This window comes from Eubalaena glacialis, chromosome 1 (genome assembly GCF_028564815.1).
Source record: "Eubalaena glacialis isolate mEubGla1 chromosome 1, mEubGla1.1.hap2.+ XY, whole genome shotgun sequence".
Taxonomy (NCBI): Eukaryota; Metazoa; Chordata; class Mammalia; order Artiodactyla; family Balaenidae; genus Eubalaena; species Eubalaena glacialis.
Genome location: NC_083716.1, coordinates 162,068,947 through 162,088,802, shown reverse-complemented (window position 1 = coordinate 162,088,802; position 19,856 = coordinate 162,068,947). Strand labels below are relative to the sequence as shown.

The window sequence follows — 19,856 nt, the reverse complement described above, 5'->3', positions numbered from 1 at the left end:
CATCTCTTCTCTGTAAATGTGTAGAAGCCTGGAAACATCTCAGGCATAAAACAGGCAGTAAATGGGCAGCTAAAAAATGAGAATAGCCCTTGACACTGCAAGATGCTAGGAATCTGCTCCTAGCCACAAAAGGGACTTAAAGGTAACTATTAACCAGTAGGTGTCAAGAAATGACAGGCACCAAAGATCAAGTTTAAAAGCTTTTTAGACATTGAAGAAACTCCGTCAAATCTGATTACAATTTCTGTATGACGCTATTTACAATGTTTATAAAAGTACTAGGCCTACATTTAACTTAATAACAATATTCTTAGATTAAGTACTTTCTGCTAAAGGCAATTCCTTCTATTTTTCTTATGTACTTATTTCAAGTTTGCCTCAAATAAAAGGTCATTTTATCATACTTTATATTGACTAGGAAAAAACGCAAAAATTGGAAATAGGACTGTGTGAAATGTGATAAAATTTGGGAAAATGTGACAGATACAAAAGCCAATGTGCAAAAAAGAAACAACTCAATGTCGTATATGATTAGTGCAATCCATTTGGCCGGAAAATAACTTCAAAGAGGAATGATAGGAATGTGATTTTAACTAAATAATCAGAAGTTTTATTTTATTAATCTCCCTGAAAAACAGGCTTACAGTAGTGGATGGTTTGCAGGATAATTATAAAAGGAAAGCCCTAAGAACTCTGCAGTGTGACTCTAATGCTACCCAGGGAAGATTTGGGGAGATGAGTTCCAAAATCAGCTGATAGTATTAATCACACCTCCCTGGCTGGACTACCTCACTAGTGAAGATGAACACTGTGACAGCCTAATCCTGTTAGCCATTAGGATCAATTAACTCCCCAAAGGCACTGATACAATGCTCATCACGAACCCTTTTTTAAAAACTATAAACAGGGCTTCCCATGAATATTTCTTTCAGAGAAACAAGGATGACAAGAGAATAGCAGTGTCTCAGCTCCTTAGTTTCTTAACAGGCATTTAGGCTTATATATTGTTAGCCTGTTAGCCCGTTAGTCCTTAGTCAACTCTCAAGAACTTTTAACTACTTTTGAATACATTTTTAAAAACTGCGATTCTGGCCCTGCAAAAGTATTTCTCAAACTGTGGTTTATCAGAACTTGTAAAAAAATGAGGATTCTTAGGTCCTACCCTGGGGCTGAAACAAAGTCTAGAGGTGATTTTTAAAAGAAAGTCTGGTGATTCTTACACATACCAAAATGAGAATCACCGCTATAATCTGCTTTTACTGAGCTATGCCAACCTTGGACTAGGATTAAACTGCAATAAAAAATATTTGTAGTGTGCAAAATTTTTATCAGTCTGTCTAGAAAGAAAACTGTTTCATGGAGAGTAGTTACTGGGCTCACATTATTTGTTTCTAAAAACCAACCCACTTTCAAACGAGAATTGAGGCAGTATGCATTAAAATTTAAACATTAGTCACTGAAATATGAAGATAACATGTATAGACAGTACTCATTATGATCAAAAAAAGGTAATACACAATCAACATTACATTTAGCTGTGAGGTTCCTAGTAGACAAAATAAATACAATGAAATACAACAGTAAAAAAAAAAACAGTATCATCTGATAAAAGGCTGCATTCTGATTTTTCTGAATGGATGACTTCAACAACAATGTTTATTACAGATTCTGGATTCATGTGAAAACTTTTACATCAATTGTAAAAACGTAAGGATACAATTTTATAGGCATTTCCTCAGCTGTAAGTTGGTAATCTTGCCAACTATTAAATAGCAAGTTAGAATTCATGTCTAGTTCTTAAGATTCAGTTTCTACTGCAGCAAGAGTTGACAGATCAATAAATGCTATGAAAAGCCTTAAAATCTTGGTTGTTTTTTAGAGATGAAACAGTTTAACAACACACACTGACACAATGGGTAACTAAAAAGTACGTGTTTTCTCATGCAAGAAGTTGAGACAAGCATAGACAAGTTTTCATGGGACATCTAGCAAACTAAGTTGTTTGTAATTTGAAGATAAAGGTTCCCCTTCTGCAAAATCAGGTGAACTATACCTTGTATCACCATGAGGACCTTAGCCTTGAGGAGGCAGTTTAAATAGGTTAGCTAAGATTGGAGGAGGGAGTAACACGCAGCCTAGGATCTCAACCATTTCCCACCCCCCCCACCCCAATTCAGAGTGGTCAGCCAAAGAAATTACAGCAAACAGGAGCAAAATATGCCAGACAGGTCAAGTTCTGAAGTCTTCATAATCATTTTGGCGCAGAGAGAAATAAAGATAAATAACAACTGAATTTTTCACTACAAACCTGTAAACTGCAGCATTCTACAGACATACTACAGAAACTCAGGTTGACTTTTTCCTAGTCATGATTAACCTGTGTAAATATGCCCAATGCTTTTCATATTTTTTGAAAAACCAAGTTGCTTATAAGGGGATCTGAACTTAAACTTCTCATGAGGTCGGCTTAAGATGTTATCTTTGTTAAGTTTGTGAGGTAAGGTTTTTTTGTTTGTTTTTAATTCCTGGGAAGAAGTGTAGAGAGACTTTTCCAAAAGGTAACTAAGAAACTTCAAGTACTCTCTGAGTCTTTGTTACATACAGTTGTATTCAGAATGTATTCCTAGTATGTCTGGTTTACACACGGAGATACCCCCATACACGTGTAAAAAGAAAATCTAACAAAAGTTACCACACACAAATGCAAATGAAAAAGAGTAAAACAAAATTGCACAGGGAATATATTAAGTATTTAACCAAAATTCTGTACAGTTTAAGCATAATCTAGAAAAACAAAAGTGAGCTCAAAAATCAAATCAAGTGACAATAAAGTCCATACCTAACAGTCCAGTGTGTACATCATCTTCGTTCTTCAAATTTTCAGCATGTAACTCTGTAAGTACAAAAAGGGCTTGGGTAAAAAAGACGATTTTATAATTTGAAGAGTAGCTCAAAGGCCAGAAAGACATTGTGGAGTTGTGGAAAGCGCTCTGGAGCCCGAAACAACTGGGTTCAAATTCTGATTCCATTTACTAGCTAAGTGACCTTCAGTAAGCAAATAAGATGTCTTTATGAGTCAACTGCCATGTATATAAAATGGGAATTTTTATTCCCTGGACATTTTATGTAATGCGAATTACTAGGTTTTGAGTTCAGCTCCTTTCTCCACCCTCCAAAATAAGCACAGCTCAATGTGTTCTGCAATGTACTTCAACTTAACCAGGTTTTGTGACTTTATGAACAAAGGCAATCTCTCAGAGCAAAAGAGAATTAAACTACCTACAAGACAAAACTCTGAGTTGCTTTGAAAAAATGGGGGAGGGAAGTGATAGAGGAATGAAACATTGGCACCCAAATATTTAACATTGACAATTTACACCCAATATCACTGTATGAAGAGGTAAAACTCTCACATTAACTTGCCTATCTGTCTTGTGCATGAAAATGAAGCATGGTAAAGTGTTAGATGCCATCTACAGCCCACTAGGGGCTTGGAAGCAATGAGGAAAAATAAAAACTGGAATTAAATAGATTTAATTCTACTTAGTGAAGTAAAATACTCGAGTGGCAATGTGTTGGGTGCTTTTCATACAACAGACTAAGGTATTTTTTCTTGTTTAGCCAAAGTCACACACCACTGAGAACTGAAACTTAAACTGAGGTCTCTTTCCGCTGCAACATAAAATATCCAACCACATAATACATCTGTATAAGCACTGGAAAACATTTCAAGGCACATCTCTTTCTATTCCAACCTGGCCAATATTTCAACTTAAGACACGGAAAATAACACCATTAATCAGAGAGAGAACCTACTATCTTGCTCCTGCAACAGAACTTCACCACTACACTGGGTTGCAAACCTAATTCAAAACCCAAGAGTGTCTATTTTACCTATGCAAGTAGAAATTTGGGTTGTGCGATGGAAATCTTTGTCCTTCAGCAATTCAACGTGTACAGAGGAATCGGTGGATTGTACATCTTTAACCATTTGTGGATTAAACTCTTTGAACGTGTATAGCCTAATAATTACACTTTGCACCGTCTTCCTTTAATGACGGTTGTTTTGCATTTTGCTTGATTTTGCCAATATTTTACCGCAAGTGTTCACCGACTTTAAGATATTTTTTCAAGACTACCCACTTATCAAGACCCTTTCTTAAAATGGGTCTCCTGATCACGGACCAAGGTCCTCTACCTTTAAGAAAAGAGAAGACAAGGGAGAAGATAAAAGAAAGGTGCGGACGAGGACTCTGGATGAAAGCGGCTACCAGCTTGCCGGCCTTTGATGGAGCGAGGGCGACGAAGGGGAGAGCCACGTCCAGGCTTAACTAAAGTAAACTCTGGACACACTTCAAGGCCCGGGCTTCATTCCGTACCTTTTACGATCAGGTAGGTGATGGCGAGAAGGAAGGCGAGGAGGATGGCAAACAGCAGCGAACAGAGAACTGAGAGGACCTGGACCGGCCAGCGCCGGGCTTGGACTCTGCCGCCCGCATCCGCCGAGAAAATGCCATTGCGTTTATCGGGCAGGGCGGGAGACCCGTCCCCATCTGGCCGGAGTAGCGAGTCCTTTCTAGGTTCCGACGACGCCCTGGCCGAGAACTCCGCCCGCAGGTCACGGGCCACTCGGTTGCATCCCTCCTCCTCGTCGACTTCACCCTCACCCCAGCTGTCTCCCTGAGTGAAAGCGGAAAACGCCGGTTGAGCAAACGGGACAGCAGTGCTTAGACGGCGGCGAGAAAGGGCTGAGCGCCTCCCGCTCTCCACGAACGACATGGCGGGAAAAACAGTCAGGTCCGCAGAGGTCAAGCGTCGCCCACCTGCCCCGCCCCGCGGTCGCAGCAGCCAATCAGCGGCCAGGCCCTCCACGGCCTCCACCACCTGGCCCCGGCGCGCAGGGGTGCAAAAGGGTGCGTGGCTGGGCGAGGAAAGTGCCGTGGGGCCCGAGGAAAGGCTGGGCGCCCCCGGACCAGAGCATGACCCTCAAGTAGTACGAAGGAAGGCGCGCAGTGAAGTGCGCGGGGAGAGACAAGCCGAGGCCCAAGGCAGCCGAGTGTCCTCTCCCTGCAGTGCTTAGTCCGGGCCAGCGATCTCCGCCACCGTCGCGTCACCTCCATGGAAGCTCGCGCCCAGGCAGCCCCAAAGCCGCACCTCCCCGACGCTCGGTCCTAGCGCCCGCCCATGCCCCTCTAATACACATTCCCGAACCTATTTGCTTTCTCCCTTCTTCCCCTCTACGCCTGCACTCGCCCCGGCTTCCCTCATTAACGGCAGCTCAGCTTCCCGCGCCCTCGCCTCCCTTAACTGCCCTTTCCTCCTTCCCTGTCGCATTGTTCTCCCCGCCCCTACCACAACTTCCCTCCACACCGCTCGGCACGCCTCCTACCCCCACCCCGGCGCGCGCTCGCCAGCTGGTGCGTACTGAGCTCGAACCCGCTCCTCACGACCCCTCCTCTCGCCTTCCCCGCCCCCTTCCTCCACCTTGAGCCCCGCGCGCGCGCATCCGGCCCCGGCCACCGCTAACGCTAGAAGCTGCTTACTCCACCCCCACCCCACCCTACCCAACCCCTGGCGGCCTCAGGTTTGTGGGGCGTACGTGACTCGGGCGGGGGGTGAAGGTGGCAGGCCCCCCACTGCCCCACCCCCTACGGGGTGAGGCTGTCTAAGCTCGGGAAGCTGGGACACAGTTGTCTTCCCTTCCCCGGGGGAAGTTGGTGGAGTTTTCCCGGCAGAGGAGTCGGCGCAGAAACTTCCTCCGTCCCCCTATTCCCCCCTCCATGCAGGCGACGCCGAGTGAGGCTGAGGCTGGGGGCGAATCGCCGAAGAGCTGCGTGTCGGCAGCGCAGTCTGATTGGACAGCGGGGAAGCCTGTCAGCTTATTGGCCCCGCTGATCCCGCCCCGTAGCGCAGGGCAGCCTTTAACCTTTAGCCCCAGTGGGCGCCAGCCACTCAGATCGCTTCTTGTTGGTATGTGTAGCGGCAGTGGCCGCCGGCGGAGCAGTCTGAGTCCGACGATGAGGCCGGGGACGGGAGCCGAGCGTGGAGGCCTCATGGTGAGTGAAATGGAGAGCCATCCTCCCTCGCGGGGTCCCGGGGACGGGGAGCGGAGATTGTCCGGCTCAAGCCTCTGCTCCAGCTCTTGGGTCTCTGCTGACGGCTTCCTGAGGAGACGGCCCTCGGTAAGGGATCGATGGGGCAGAGGGAAAGCGGCACAATGAAAAACGGAGTCAGAGACAGGAAGCTTTCTCCAGAAGGAGGAGAAGATGAGAGTGGACGAAGGAAGAGCTCGAGATGGTGGGATATGTTCCGAGGGAGAGAAATGGGAGGGCGGGGATGCACAAAGGAAGGGAAGTGGGACCGTGGAAGTTCCCAGTGGGTTTGGCCTAGGCAGATGCGCGGTGGAGGTGCTGGGCCCTAGGCGGGGTGAGCGTTTTGGAGAGGTAGGCCCGATTAAGCAGGCGGGGGGAAGGCGGAGACTTGATTCGGTAGACTTTAACAGAGGCTGCCAGAATTTCTTCACTAGTAGTAGTGTTGTCTGTAGCGGGGGGACAGCTGGGAGAATTGGCAGGAGATAATTTCCTGCTTTTAAGACCTGTAACAATGGACACACAGGTAAAGAAAGTAGTTGTCTTATAAAAGCGCGTTAAGATGGATGAATTAGTTGTTTGCATTTAGTGTCCGTGAGTGACAGACCTCATTCTTTGGGTTTTTTGTTTTGTTTTTTGCAGGAGTAATTTTAGCTGTGTTAGAGATTCTCTTAGGAAATAATATGTTTGCTTGTTAGGAGGGAAGTGTCCCCAGGTACCCATACTGTTTGTTTTATGTAAGACCAGCCCTCATCTGAGTTAATTGGGTAAATTCAGCGTTTTAAAGCTTAAAATCATCTTAGAAATGAATTTAAGAATAAATGAAGTTATAAAATAAAAATAGTTGACTATCTGATATCTGTGTGAAGTAGGACAAAGTTGTGGTTTTCACCATAACAGTTAAGTTGGCTTTCACATGCATTTCCTCCCACTTTAGCAAGCCAGTTGGTAACTGATTAAATCAGCATGCTTTAAAAAAAAAACCCTACGAATTAGGTGTCCAGTGATGATTTTAATTTTTTCCATTTTGTTCTGGAATTTGGTCAGGTGCAACATCATAAATACTGGTGTTGTACATTTTATTTAAAACAAGAAAGTATAAACTAATTCAGTAATTGAATCACACACATTAGCCAGATATTATGTCATGCATATAACTGATTTGTAGAAATCAGATTTTTGAGAAGCATTTATTGGTACTTGCTAATTTTTAAATTGTTCCTCTTTTTCAGATGGGGCACCCTGGCATGCATTATGCCCCAATGGGAATGCATCCTATGGGTCAGAGAGCGAATATGCCTCCTGTACCTCATGGAATGATGCCGCAAATGATGCCCCCAATGGGAGGACCACCAATGGGACAAGTAAGAATGTTTTGTTTTGTATTTCTTTGTTTACTTTTGCCCGTGGTATTCTTGTGTCAAAGAATTTCAAAATCTGGGTCAATACTTACAGCTGTTTAAGTTTCAGTTTATTCCAGAATAATGTTTTTAAGTGAAATGTTGTATAATCATGACAGTAACCAAATTTTGACTGCAATGGAAAATCTGTATAAGAGATTTACTTTCTACAGCAACAAAATTGAGTTGTTTTTGTTTTGTTTTTTTAAATTTAAAAGTAGCAAAGTACATGTAGGCTTTTTAGTTTAATGATTTTCCCCCCAAGTATGTCAATTGAAGTAAATATGCTATGTCAGTATAATTTTTGTTGGTGGACCTTGTACATGCATAGAATCTGAAAACAGCAGTTGTTTAGGCCTTTGGCTTAGGATTAATTTTATTCCTGAAAAAGCTTCCTGGTGTGTGTGTGTGTGTGTGTGTGTGTGTGTGTGTGTGTGCGCGTGTGCGTGTGCAGTGGGGGTGGAGGTGGGAAGGTTCTACTCTGATTTGGTTCTTCATAGGACGGTGCCAAATGGGTAGTTTATTTTCCACTTATACTATTTTGGTTTTTTTTGTTTTTTTAAATGATTATTGCTTCTGCACTTCTGCTTTTGAGCTGTCCCTTCCATCTCCAGCATAAATTGTAAACATTTTGTGGGAGTGATTTGGACCAAAAGGTTTTAATGCTGACTCAACGAATTCAATAGAACTTAATTCCTAGAAAAGCATCCAAGAAAGGTAACAGGTTCAGTTACCGTAAATAATTTTATGCCCCCTGTTAGGTTCTATAATACACATATTCTTTGGTGGCTGGGTTCTTTCCATTTAGTGTTTCAATAAATCATCAAGTATTTAGGCTAACAAAATATTTTGGAAAGCCAGTCAATTAGGTATGATCTTTCTGCCAGCTGGGGGCATCATTTGGTTTGGTAATCATTTAAGCCTTGATGGTTTGAGTTATTGGTGAAATTGTAGTGGAGTTATTGGTGAAATTGTAGTGTTTTTTTTTTTTTTTCTTAAGAATAGAAAGGCTTAAGGTCAAGTGGTTTTTTTTCTTTTTTATTTAAGGTATTTAAGAGTATAGCCCTTAATTTTGTATAAAAAGCTTTATTCAAAGGCACCAGGCCCGAAAGATTCTGCCTGTAGGAGTTCTTTAAATAAAAGAACTATTTATTCTGTTACTCTAGGATAACACAAGTTTTAAAACTCCCTAGGTGATGGAGAAACAACTCTGATTCCTCTTCTGTTTCTTTCCATCTCTAAGCAGCAAGGAGCTCTTCTTGTTTTCTCAGTAGAGCTGCTCTAACTAGATAATGAGCTTTAAAAAATATTTATTCTTTAAATGCTCTGGTTCTTATTTAAAATTAGTTTCTTTCCACAGAAAGATAAAATAAAACAATTTGCTACTGCCAGATGCTTCTCTCTTTTCTGGGGCCTTCTGTTTCCATTGGGCCAATCAAGGTAAGTTTTGCAAGGGATTGACCTGCTTACCCTTGCTGTGTTGGTGCTGTTGCACTACCAAAAGCAAGATACCAGCTAGTCATTTTGAGTAAAATGCAGATTTTATTTTTTAAGTACTCATGTATCTCATTGACATAAGCTGGTCACAGTTTGCTTTATGGCCCTTTCTCTTTAGCTCTGTAGTGACCATCTTCCTAGTAAGGTTATTTGCTACTTGGTACACATCCATTCAAATACTCTGAATTTTACCTTGTGGTTTTCTTCTGCTTCTTTCCTAGACCAGTATATGCCATGTGCCTTTAAGCGTACCTGACTATTTAGATGTTTAGAAGTCTCTCTGTTGGCTCCTGTTAGGATAACGATTGAATGACTTAAGAACCCAGCTCTGAGGAACTCAAGAGAATCCCCATTTTTTTTTCCCTTAGATTATTCCTTTTTTTCCTCTTGATATCTAACAAATATGGGGCCCAAGTCTTGGTAAAACAAACTCTTGTTTTAGCTTTGATAACAGAGTGGGAGGGCATGGATAATATAAACAGTCATGTATTCAGAAATCTAATTTAAAGCCCTATAAACAACTACCTTAAAATCAAAGTTGATAATTCGCAAACTTGATCCTTTTTTCTGCATCATGTCTTCTGTCTACCCGCCCTCAGAAGTATAAGTGAGCAGTAAGTGGTCAGAAGATAATGAGAAGAAGCAGGGTACCTATATAGCTCACTACAGTGACACAGAGTTGGTAGGGTTCTGTCATCCAATTTTAAAAAGTTAATTCACAAATTCTTTAGACTTTGCAACTGAAGGTTATGGAACCTTCATGTATATTGCCTAGTTCACATTAAGATCTCATTCTGGGACCAGCTGAGGACTAAAATTGGTGGCAGTCTTACTTGCTAAATGATTGTGGTCTTTGGGATGTTACTGAACATGACATGAAATTTTAAAACTTGTTTGTAAAATAATATGCAGACTGGACATAACAGTCTACAGAAGCCAGAGTTTGTACTTTTTGAAATGCAGCAAATGATTTAGATTAGAGGAAAAGCATGTTTTGTTTTAGTTCAGGAGATAACCTAGAATGCCTTTTTAGAATTTAGGATGAATCTATTAGTAGTAATAGATATTTGGAAATTATCATATGGGTCTTAATAATACTCTTTCAAGTTTATCCTGTAGGTTAAACTTGCCTTTCTTATTGTACATTAACTTCAGATGGGAAAGTTGTGCTTCTACTTTTACAGAGTTATAGGATCTTACAGTTGGAAGGGACCTTACAAGTTAATGATAAAATAATTTTCCTGCTTGGTGGCAGTAGAGATTTGTATTAAGATATAATTATGTATGAAGCTGTCTTCTTTCTCTGTGTGTATTGTAAATAATGTTTTGCTTTAAAATATTTTCACGTTTTATTCTTTTGTTGTCTTTTCTACAACATAAACCATCCTTTTCACAGGCAATTTGGCCTTCACTTAAGCCCAAGAGTCTTCCTGCCTGACTTTTTTTTCTTTCTTTAATTCTTATTTTTCCTCTTCTTTTAATGAGAAGAGTAGAGTAAAAGAATTAAGGTCCCTTTCAGCTCTAACAACCTATGATTCAATTTAGATCATTTGATAAGGATAGGTGATATGTATAAGATTTTATGGGTTGATGTGCAAGTAGAAATAGGAAATTCTTTTAGTAATGCCTCCCTAATTCTAATTATTCAGTATTTTTTTCTTGTTGCCTTTGTTCAATAAACTGATAAATGAATAATTCCTCTTTAAAAATAAGTCGGATTTTCATGTTCTCGAACTGAGTAAGGCAGGTTTTTATAGACCTTATTTCTATTCCTGCTGCTATCTGAGCTTAAGTTATTACACTGTCATGCCTAGGGTACTCTTTACAACTTTTGAGCTGGTTTTCTTGCTTCAAGCTTGTCCCCCAAAAAACTCTTTAGATTTCAATGAGTTATCTCCTTGCCCTAGAACTTCCACTGTTTTTCTGTGCCTATAGCGTAATGTCTACGTTCCACAATTTAACTTTCAATTATCTCCCATAGTATATAATTCAGAGCACGATTCTGAGCTGCATGTCTTCACATTCCCTAATATGAACACGGGCTGGTCTTTTCATGGTATTTTGAGTAACTTTATTAGTTCATGACCAAGCTTGTGCTGTTTTTCTTGCTCTCCTGCCCCCCAGCTCTCTACTACCATGAACTTTCCTTTATTTACCTAAATTCTGCCATTTCAAGTCCTGCCTTCTCCAAGAGGTCCTCAGCAATAAATTTTCCCAGCATATACCTCCCCTTCAGATTATTAAAATAAAATCCTGAGTAATCCACCCATAACTCTTACTATTTCACTTATTTTAGCACTTGTTTTGTTTTATTATGGTTTATTTGCTTTGCCTTTCCAACAATTGTAAGCTCTTAGGGGGCAGGGGCTATGTTCTGAACTTTTAAGAAGTCTATAGGTGCTGAGCACAGTTCTTGGCACATCATGGGTGCTCAGTAAATTACTTGTTGAATGAATGAAACAAACGCAGATACTCTTTCCTACAATATAAGCCAGAAAGTTAGTCAGTGTTACATGTGACTTTTCAGCAGTTAGTTATGACTTTACACTGTTACCACTTATTCTTGTTTTTAGGGTCTGCCTCTACTGTTGATTTTTCATTTGACAAAAATGGAAGATAAATAAGATGAAATAAGTAATTTTTGTTTGGTGAATAAAACTAAAGAACTTACTTCCATTTACTTTAAATTACAGGCAAATGTATTTCTGTCTGTGTGACTTCATTGGTGATCATCTCTTTAAGTTTTACCAGATTTTTCCATACCCTTGGGAGAAATGATGATTTGGAATATAGGCCTTCCAGAGAAATCCAATATATTGATTGGTATCTTAGATTTATCTGACTAATTTGATAAATTGATAATGCTGTTGTTGCTTTTGAGTTATCCTCACTTTTGGGTGTTATAGGATCCTTGCCATTGAATTGGACATTAGCCAGTGAAAAAGAGATTTTTTTTTTTTAGGTTATCTGCTCGTAGATTGTTGAATCTAGGTAACTTTCTTTATGCATTTATATTACCTAGGTGAGTGCATTTTAAAACATAGATTGACCCATACCTAATGTGTTGGTATAACTTTTGGGCTGTGTATATGGTTAGATTTTGATGGGTTTTAGTTTCATTATCTTTAGATAGCAACTCATTTAAATATGAACTCATCTATTCAAAAACTTCAGCTAGAGTAGTATTTCTGAGTATATTGGGATTACTTGGAGAGATGTAAAAAGACCATGTCACTTTGGAAGAATGAACTGTACCCCTCCACCCCTTTGAGATTCGCAGGGTGCAGTATTTTCTAAAGATGCTAAGAGGTCTTGCAGAAGCCTTTTAAAACTTTTTACTTAGTATTTTTCGGTTTTAGTTGGCCATCTTCCCCTCCCCCACTTCCACAGTCTCTCTTACCCCCCTGTTATCTGTTTATTTTGCTTTGTCTAGCACATTGCATAGAATTAACATTGCCTATAATTAACATTTTGCGAGAAAAGCTGAATTGGGGCCACTTACCCATTTAGTCTGCTCTTAAGGAGAAAAGGGCAATGTGGAAATAAGTTAGTATTAACACACATAAATGTAGCAGCTCATAGAGTTGTAGGAGTGCAACAAATGTATTCATTAATGGTGGAATCAGAAAGGAAAGAAAAAAAAAGGGACTTCCCTGGCAGTCCAGTGGTTAAGACACCACTCAGGGGGCACGGGTTCCATCCCTGGTGGGGGAATTAAGATCCTGCATGCCTTGCAGCCTGGTCAAAAAAAAAAAAAGGAAGAAAAGATCTCAATGGGTTAACCTGTTGGTTTTTATTGGGTTTGTTAGAAATGTTGATGACATGACTTCCAGTCATTATCAAGTGGTATATCAGTAGATAGTACACATTTGGCATCTACTTATATCCATAGCTATGTACTAGAGTTTTTGTTTGTTTTTTTACCTAGAGAAATAATTGGCCTAAGTTGTGAAGGTTTGTAAGTTGGAAGGAGTAGATATACACTGTCTCATTTAAAGTTGTCATTAGTCTTTCATTCTTATTTCCTATTTCCATATCTTCATATTTCCATTGTCAGGTCAATTTAGCCAATAGACATTGCCCATTTTTGTCAATAGACGTTTAAGCCTCTTCTTGACTGTGTATTAGTACAAAGATGAACACTGTATATATACCATGCACTCAGGGAACTTACAGGTATCACTCAGATGCTTGGCCACACTTTTCTCATCTTTTAACTGCCGATTTGACTGTCACTATACTTGTAGACATTTGAATATTTAGTGGAGATGAATCTTTTATATTTGTTTTCTTTTTCTCCCTAGTCAAGTCATCATGTTTCTTCTACTTACTAAAAAAAGTTAAGTATAGTTAGCGGTTACTAAAGATGTGGTATTTTGCATGACAGGCTTGAAAGAAAATCTCCTTCTATCTGCTTCTTTCTTACTTGGGGCACTACACTCAAAGTGGAAATCTGAATCTTCTCCAGATCTGAGTGTTGCTGTTAGCCATGTCTCTTAAAGGACTAAACATGCCAGCAAGTGAGAACTGAGTTGAAATATAGTTTGCTTTATCTTAGGCTTTCATTTTTTTTTTTTTAAACAAAATTTTCATCTCATTTATCTTAGACTTTTTTTTTTTAACAAAATTCTCAAATCTTATTTATTAGCTCCTGATCTGTTTGGGTTAAGACTTTTTAAATTACCTTTTGATTAATGAATGAGCATTAAGTTTCTGTTTGAGAACGTGGGCTTGGTATACTTTCTCTGGTCATTGGGTATCAAGAAAGTTGTTAATTCTCTGAAAGATGATTTTTTTTTAGTAGTTTTAAGATCATTACATATTTATGATCATATATTTGTTGAATATAATAGAAAATTACCCTCTTTCCTTATACAGAAATAAGGACTAGTCATAAAGTTGTCTACTACAAGTGTTTGAGTCTCTGCTATGTCTATGTAACTGTCTTCTGTACGAGTAATACTTACATAAACATGCTCTTTGTCTTAAAGGTGCCCACAATTGAGAAGGAGCTAAAAATTTTCATATGGACAAATATTTAATGATTTAGCTAGATATAATACTGAATCTAGTTTAAAGGAATTGGGGAAGAAGATAGTAATAGTTTTGTGTCCCTCTGTACTTGTGTTCTAGAGGGCTCATGACCAAAAGGAGGTTTAGATGATTTTTAGAGTAAGTTTTATAAAATCTTTAATTCTGTATGACTTGAGACACCACAATTTGTGTGTGTATCCCCAGTATGTTTAGAGCTTTTTAAAAATCAAATGATACAATTCATTTTTATTCAGCTCCTTTTCTAAGTTTTTGTGTCACATATCAACACCCAGTGATTTTCTTTTTATATTTTCTGTACCCTCATTTAAGAAGTTTGGGGTTTAGCAAGAGACAGTGGACTAAATAATTTAAACTATTTACTTGCCTTTTTTTCACATAGTTTTGTTTTTTAAGGTTTCAGGGAATAGAACTATGATACCTAATCTGTGTTAGAATTATAATTTTTATCATCATGTTTGTGTATAACTGATTCATACACCCTATTGAATTTGATCCTCCTCACTGAAAAGTGGATTGGCTAGATAGATGTCCAGTTTATAGATAGGAATAGGAAGGCCTAGAGAGTTGAGTGAATTGTAAAGCGACATTGAAGAGCCAGCACTAAATGTGATCCTTAATCTGGGATTGACTTCTCATTATGTGTGTTGATTCCTACTGAAGGTGATGGTTTTACAGTATTTACTAGATGCCTTTAAAGAACCAAAGTGCCTAACTAACAGATAGCTAGGGAATAGACGAGAGAAGGGGCAACATGAGAGATACTTTCATTACATGAGTTGAAAGAGAGCAGTGGTAATAAAACAGCTTTCATTTATTGAGCGCTGTTCTAAGTGCCTGTGTGTATTCATGTATTATTCCATTTAATCCCTACAACAGTCCTATCAGATGAGTACTATTATTCCCCGTGTTGCAGGTGAGGAAATTGGGGGTTAAGTAAAGTTGCTCAAGATCACATAACTGGTGAGTGGCCAACTGGGGTAGGAATTCTGGCAGTCTGATTCCAGAATATACTCAATAGCTGTACTAGGCTGCTTCCCTGTATAGCAGTATGAGATTATGCCATGTTACACCTCCTTAGAATTTGAAGGAATAGTGTATACTTCAGTGAATTCTAAAGTCTCCAGGTTGAGAGAATTTAGCAAACTAAATAATTTTGAATACTGGCAGTTGACTTATTAAATGGTAAGGTTCTACTCCCTGTGGGAGCAGTTTGTGCAAATATTGTCTATTTTTTATCTAAATGTTTCTTATATAAGAAAATGACATGTTTTGAGTTTATATATAACTGTAGATGAAGAGGAAGTAAGGTTAAATGACTGTCCCAAAATTCAGCCACTTTGGGTTGTTAAGGACATGCTTTAAACAGGTATTTCCATTTGTTTCCAATTGAATGAATATTTAGTTACATTCAAAGATGTAGTTTTTGCATTTATTCAAAACTTAATTTTTTGCATTCATTTATGTATTTGTTTATAAGGTAAGTTAGTGGTGTAGGGAATAGTTGTTTTTAAATACTGTGCTTAATGTTAATAGCCTCTGTAGAGTGTATTTGTGGAATTGACTTTAGCACATTTAAAAGGAACCAAGTATAAAGGCAAGAATCAAACTTTTTAGGTAATCAATTTGTAGCTACAGGTTGGCAGCAAGAGTGATTTTTAAAAATCAACCAAATTCAAGAGTTAATATTTAGACAAAAGGTAGGTTAGATTGTGTGATTTCTTTCCAGCAGGAAAAACTTCAGGAAATAATTATGAAGAAAAGAACTTTTGAGGTGCCCACATGAAGATGTACACTTTTGTTTTCATATCCTAATAAAATTGGGCTAATTTACATTTTGTATAACTAATTTGCTGTGGCACTGATAGGATTGCTTTTATTACTGTACCTTTTTTTATAATTCAAATATCTAGAGTGATCAATGAATCATGCTTGTTTTTATCTAACATTAGACATTTTCTAAACTGGGATGCTAAGAATGACTGAGCGGATTGTGTGGTGCTCCCTAGTTTTTTTTTTTTTTTTTTTTTTTTTTTTATAATAATCCTTTTTTCCCCCTACCCTTAGACTGCCCTTCCCATCTTCCCTCTCCCCACCGGTAACCACTAGTTTTTGTTTTGTTTTAATTTATTTATTTATTTATTTATTTATTTTGGCTGTGTTGGGTCTTCGTTTCTGTGCGAGGGCTTTCTCTAGTTGCGGCAAGCGGGGGCCACTCTTCATCGCGGTGCGCGGGCCTCTCACTATCGCGGCCTCTCTTGTTGCCGAGCACAGGCTCCAGACGCGCAGGCTCAGTAGTTGTGGCACACGGGCTTAGTTGCTCCGCGGCATGTGAGATCTTCCCAGACCAGGGCTCGAACCCGTGTCCCCTGCATTGGCAGGCAGATTCTCAACCACTGCGCCACCAGGGAAGCCCTCCTCCCTAGTTTTTACTCATTTTAAATTTTCTTCAAATGGGTGATTCTTAGAATTTTCAAGAGATTCTTCTTGATTTTTTTATCATTAAAAGAAGAGAAATAGAAACATATCACACAAATCGTTGGCCACTTTGAATAAAGCATATCAAGTTGTATATCTGAGTTACTTTTTAAAGGTGCCAAAGTGTCCATTAAATTTAGATGTTTAATATTTTAGGCAATTTAGCTTACATCTCACATATGTCTTTCACCCTTAACCATTCTTTCTCTGTCTCCTAACAACTGAAATGCTTAATTACAGCACTTAATATATTTGCCAAAGTAGCTTAAATGGAAATTTATGAAGCTCTACAAGGTTATTGTAATTTTATAACGTGCTTCACAATAAGCTTAGTATGAGCTACCACTTTGTAGCTTTAAGAATGATCTGGCTTGTGGAATTTGTTGTGGCATTACTGTAGCAACTATGTTAAGAATTTGTCCCTGTAACCATTTTGAACCAACATCCTGTTTTCATTGAATTTAAGATGTCATCATTGATGAGACACTCCATTATATTAGGTGCCCTGCGTGAGAAAAAACAAATGAGAAGTCTACGAATAAAGCTGGGATGCCAAAGGGCTATTCCCTCCGTGTGAAGCAAGAAGTAAATCTGCTATGGAAAAAAGGACAGCAAAGTAACTTGAATGTCTCAACTTTGTTTATTGGGCAAAAGGAGGGAAAAATCACTTCTGAGGATTTAAACCACACGCCAATTCTCTCATAAGCTTGCAGCCTATATTCCCATTATCAGTGTGGTGTTGAAACAAGTAAATAAATAACTTAGAAATTTTTAATGGTCTCAGGTTGATGGTGCTGCCAAGTGACTGGCTGAAGTCAACACAAATCCTCTGAAAGAATTCAACTTCAGTCAGACGGGTTGACACATGCATCTCCATATTAGGTGTATCCTAGAATTAATGAAAAATGGAAATCATAACATTTCCACAAAATAGATTCCTCAGGCTTTGGGAAACAGGCCAAATTCTTGTAATAGCTTTTCATAAAAACATAGTATTTTGTGTATTTATATTTTTGTTCTTTGGTTTCATGTTAATAACATCACAGTTTTGCTTTAGAATTATCTATTTACTTTTAGAATATTCGGTTGTACATAATTTAAGAATCTTGCCAATTTTCGTCAGGTTAAACAAGCTTAACTAGTTGCTACCCCTCAGAATTTACAGAGATACAGGGGGAGAATTTAGCTTTTTATTTGACATTAAATCTCATTATATAACCGATACCATGAGTTCTAGTCTAAAGGCAAATTTTTGAGATGTTTTAAAATTTGAAGTGTGGGAAGAAGAACAATTGAGAGAACTTTGTCAAATTCTGTTCTTTAATGATTTTCAAATATTGTTTGCTGTGTCATTGCCTGGTCTAGTAAACATTTGTTGTATGTAAGCTCTTTTGTGCTTTGGTTTTGGATGGGCTTTGATCACTGTGTGTCTTATGAAGTAGAGTACTTTAATTTGAAATTACATTTATTTGTACAGTCATTTGTACTGCTATCGTGTGGAAATGCTCTGTTGCATGATGGAGATTTTTACCCCCTTTTTAAATGTTTTTAATTCTTTTTTTAAGATTTAGCAGAGAATTCTTTTAATTTACATGTTTAGTTTTAAAGACATCATTCCAGAAAGTTTGAAAAGTAGAATGAAAAATAAATAACCCATATTCCATCTCCCTAATGTAACTATTATCATTTTTGGTAAATTTTTTTTTTTTTTTTTTTTTTTGGTAAATTTTATTCCAAATTTTATTGTATGTACATCTGTGTTTAAAAATTTTAATTGTAGTGTACACACAATTTTGATTATGACTTTTTTCTCTTAACATGGAGTCAGAAGCATTTTTCATGTTGCCACAAAGTCTTCGTAGCCATAGTTTTGATATTTGCTTAATGTGGAATTTCTTTTTTTTTTTTCTTTTAATTGGAGTATAGTTGATTTACAATATTGTGTTAGTTTCAGGTGTACAGCAAAGTGATTTGGTTATACATATATATGTGTGTATCTATATTCTTTTTTTGGATTATTTCTCATAGTTTATTACAAGATACTGAATATAGTTCCCTGTGCTATACAGTAAATCCTTATTGTTTATCTATTTTATGTATGGTAGAGTGCATCTGTTAATCCCATACTGCCAGTTTATCCCTCCCCCCCCAGTCTTTAATTCTTACGAGAAAATACTTTGATTCATTTTTCTCTTAAGTTTTCAAATTTCAGGTTCTCCATTTAGATTAGAAGTCTAGGTTTTGGACATGTTATTAGCTTTTGATTTTATATGCAGACCATTTTAATAGCAGGCCATTTCTCTCTGTTGCCCACCATGCTTCCCCCCATAATTACTTAGTTCTTAAAAGAATTCAAACATATTTGCTATTAACCTAAAGCAGAATTATGAGGGTATATCTGTTGAGGGGAGAAGGGGAAAAAGCCTAGTTCTCATTCTGTTAGTTTGAGTTGTAGAGGCTTGTCACTGCTTTGTTTTCAAATTCTGTACTTTATTTTTTTAAACTTATTTGACCTGTATTTCAGATTCTAGTCACACTTCTAGTCAAGTTCTTGTTCAGTGATGTTTAAACAGTTTATTGAATGTTTTGTGGAACAAAAAGGCTTTTTTGTTTTTTTCATCCATTAGTACCATACTACTTCATTTTAATGATAATTTAGCCTGGTTTTGCTTCATGAGTTGACTTTCACAAGTAATAAACGTCAGTGTTCAAGTGTTTTCTACCTTTAGTAGGCTTTATATATTCCTGTTGACCAATATGCTTATTTCTTTTTTGTTGTTCCTATTTCTCAGATTGTTCATTTAATTTAAAACTGTTGAATAACTGGTTACCTTGTTCCAGTACCTATGATTGTTTTGTATAATTTTATCTCCCTTCATGTTTTCCTTAAATTCGTTCATATTAAGATTAAAGTTATGATGTGAGATTATACTAATATATGTGAACATTGTGTCAGAAACCTTTGGAAATTTATGTTAATCTTCATGATTTTTATTCATACTAAGTAGTGAAGATTGATTCATAGATTTGGATAACAGTTATTGGTAGATGAGTTTAAGCCCCCAAACTAATATGTTCTTTCCTCAGATATGCACGTGTGTATGTGCTTTATTGTTTTTCTTTATAAGAGAGAGCATAGATGATTTGAGTTAGAAAAGTCTGTTTTTTATGTATTTGTTTAAAGTCACTGAATTATAAGCACCTTTGAGCTAGAAGTTTTAAAAAGACCAGATGGCTATGAAAATTATTTAATCAGATATTAAAAATCAAAGGTGAGAAACGCTGAAAAATTTTTTTTGCCTTGCTCCCAAGAAGAGAGAAAAACATGGGTATTGAGTTA

The 19,856-nt window shown here is 38.1% G+C and overlaps 2 protein-coding genes across 9 annotated transcripts in view; one reads left to right on the top strand and one right to left on the bottom strand.

The window, feature by feature from the left end:
* The window catches only part of ARL6IP6 (ADP ribosylation factor like GTPase 6 interacting protein 6), a 35,463-nt gene extending 30,119 nt beyond the window's left edge, over positions 1–5,344 (bottom strand). The window contains exons 1-2 of the mRNA XM_061183975.1: positions 4,380–5,344; positions 2,840–2,893 (exon numbers count right to left, since the gene is read on the bottom strand). Coding sequence (XP_061039958.1) covers positions 2,840–2,893; positions 4,380–4,779 — 454 coding nt within the window. The 5' untranslated portion in view covers positions 4,780–5,344. The remainder of the gene's footprint in view (positions 1–2,839; positions 2,894–4,379) is intronic.
* PRPF40A (pre-mRNA processing factor 40 homolog A) overlaps positions 5,118–19,856 on the top strand; it is a 53,784-nt gene continuing 39,045 nt past the window's right edge. For 4 of the 8 annotated variants that reach the window (XM_061183964.1, XM_061183957.1, XM_061183950.1 and 1 more), the window contains exons 1-2: positions 5,118–6,056; positions 7,322–7,453. In XM_061183964.1, coding sequence (XP_061039947.1) covers positions 5,781–6,056; positions 7,322–7,453 — 408 coding nt within the window. In that variant the 5' untranslated portion in view covers positions 5,118–5,780. Of the gene's footprint in view, positions 6,183–7,321; positions 7,454–19,856 lie in introns of all 8 variants that reach the window. The other 4 variants (XM_061183938.1, XM_061183932.1, XM_061183926.1 and 1 more) reach the window with 1 other exon arrangement.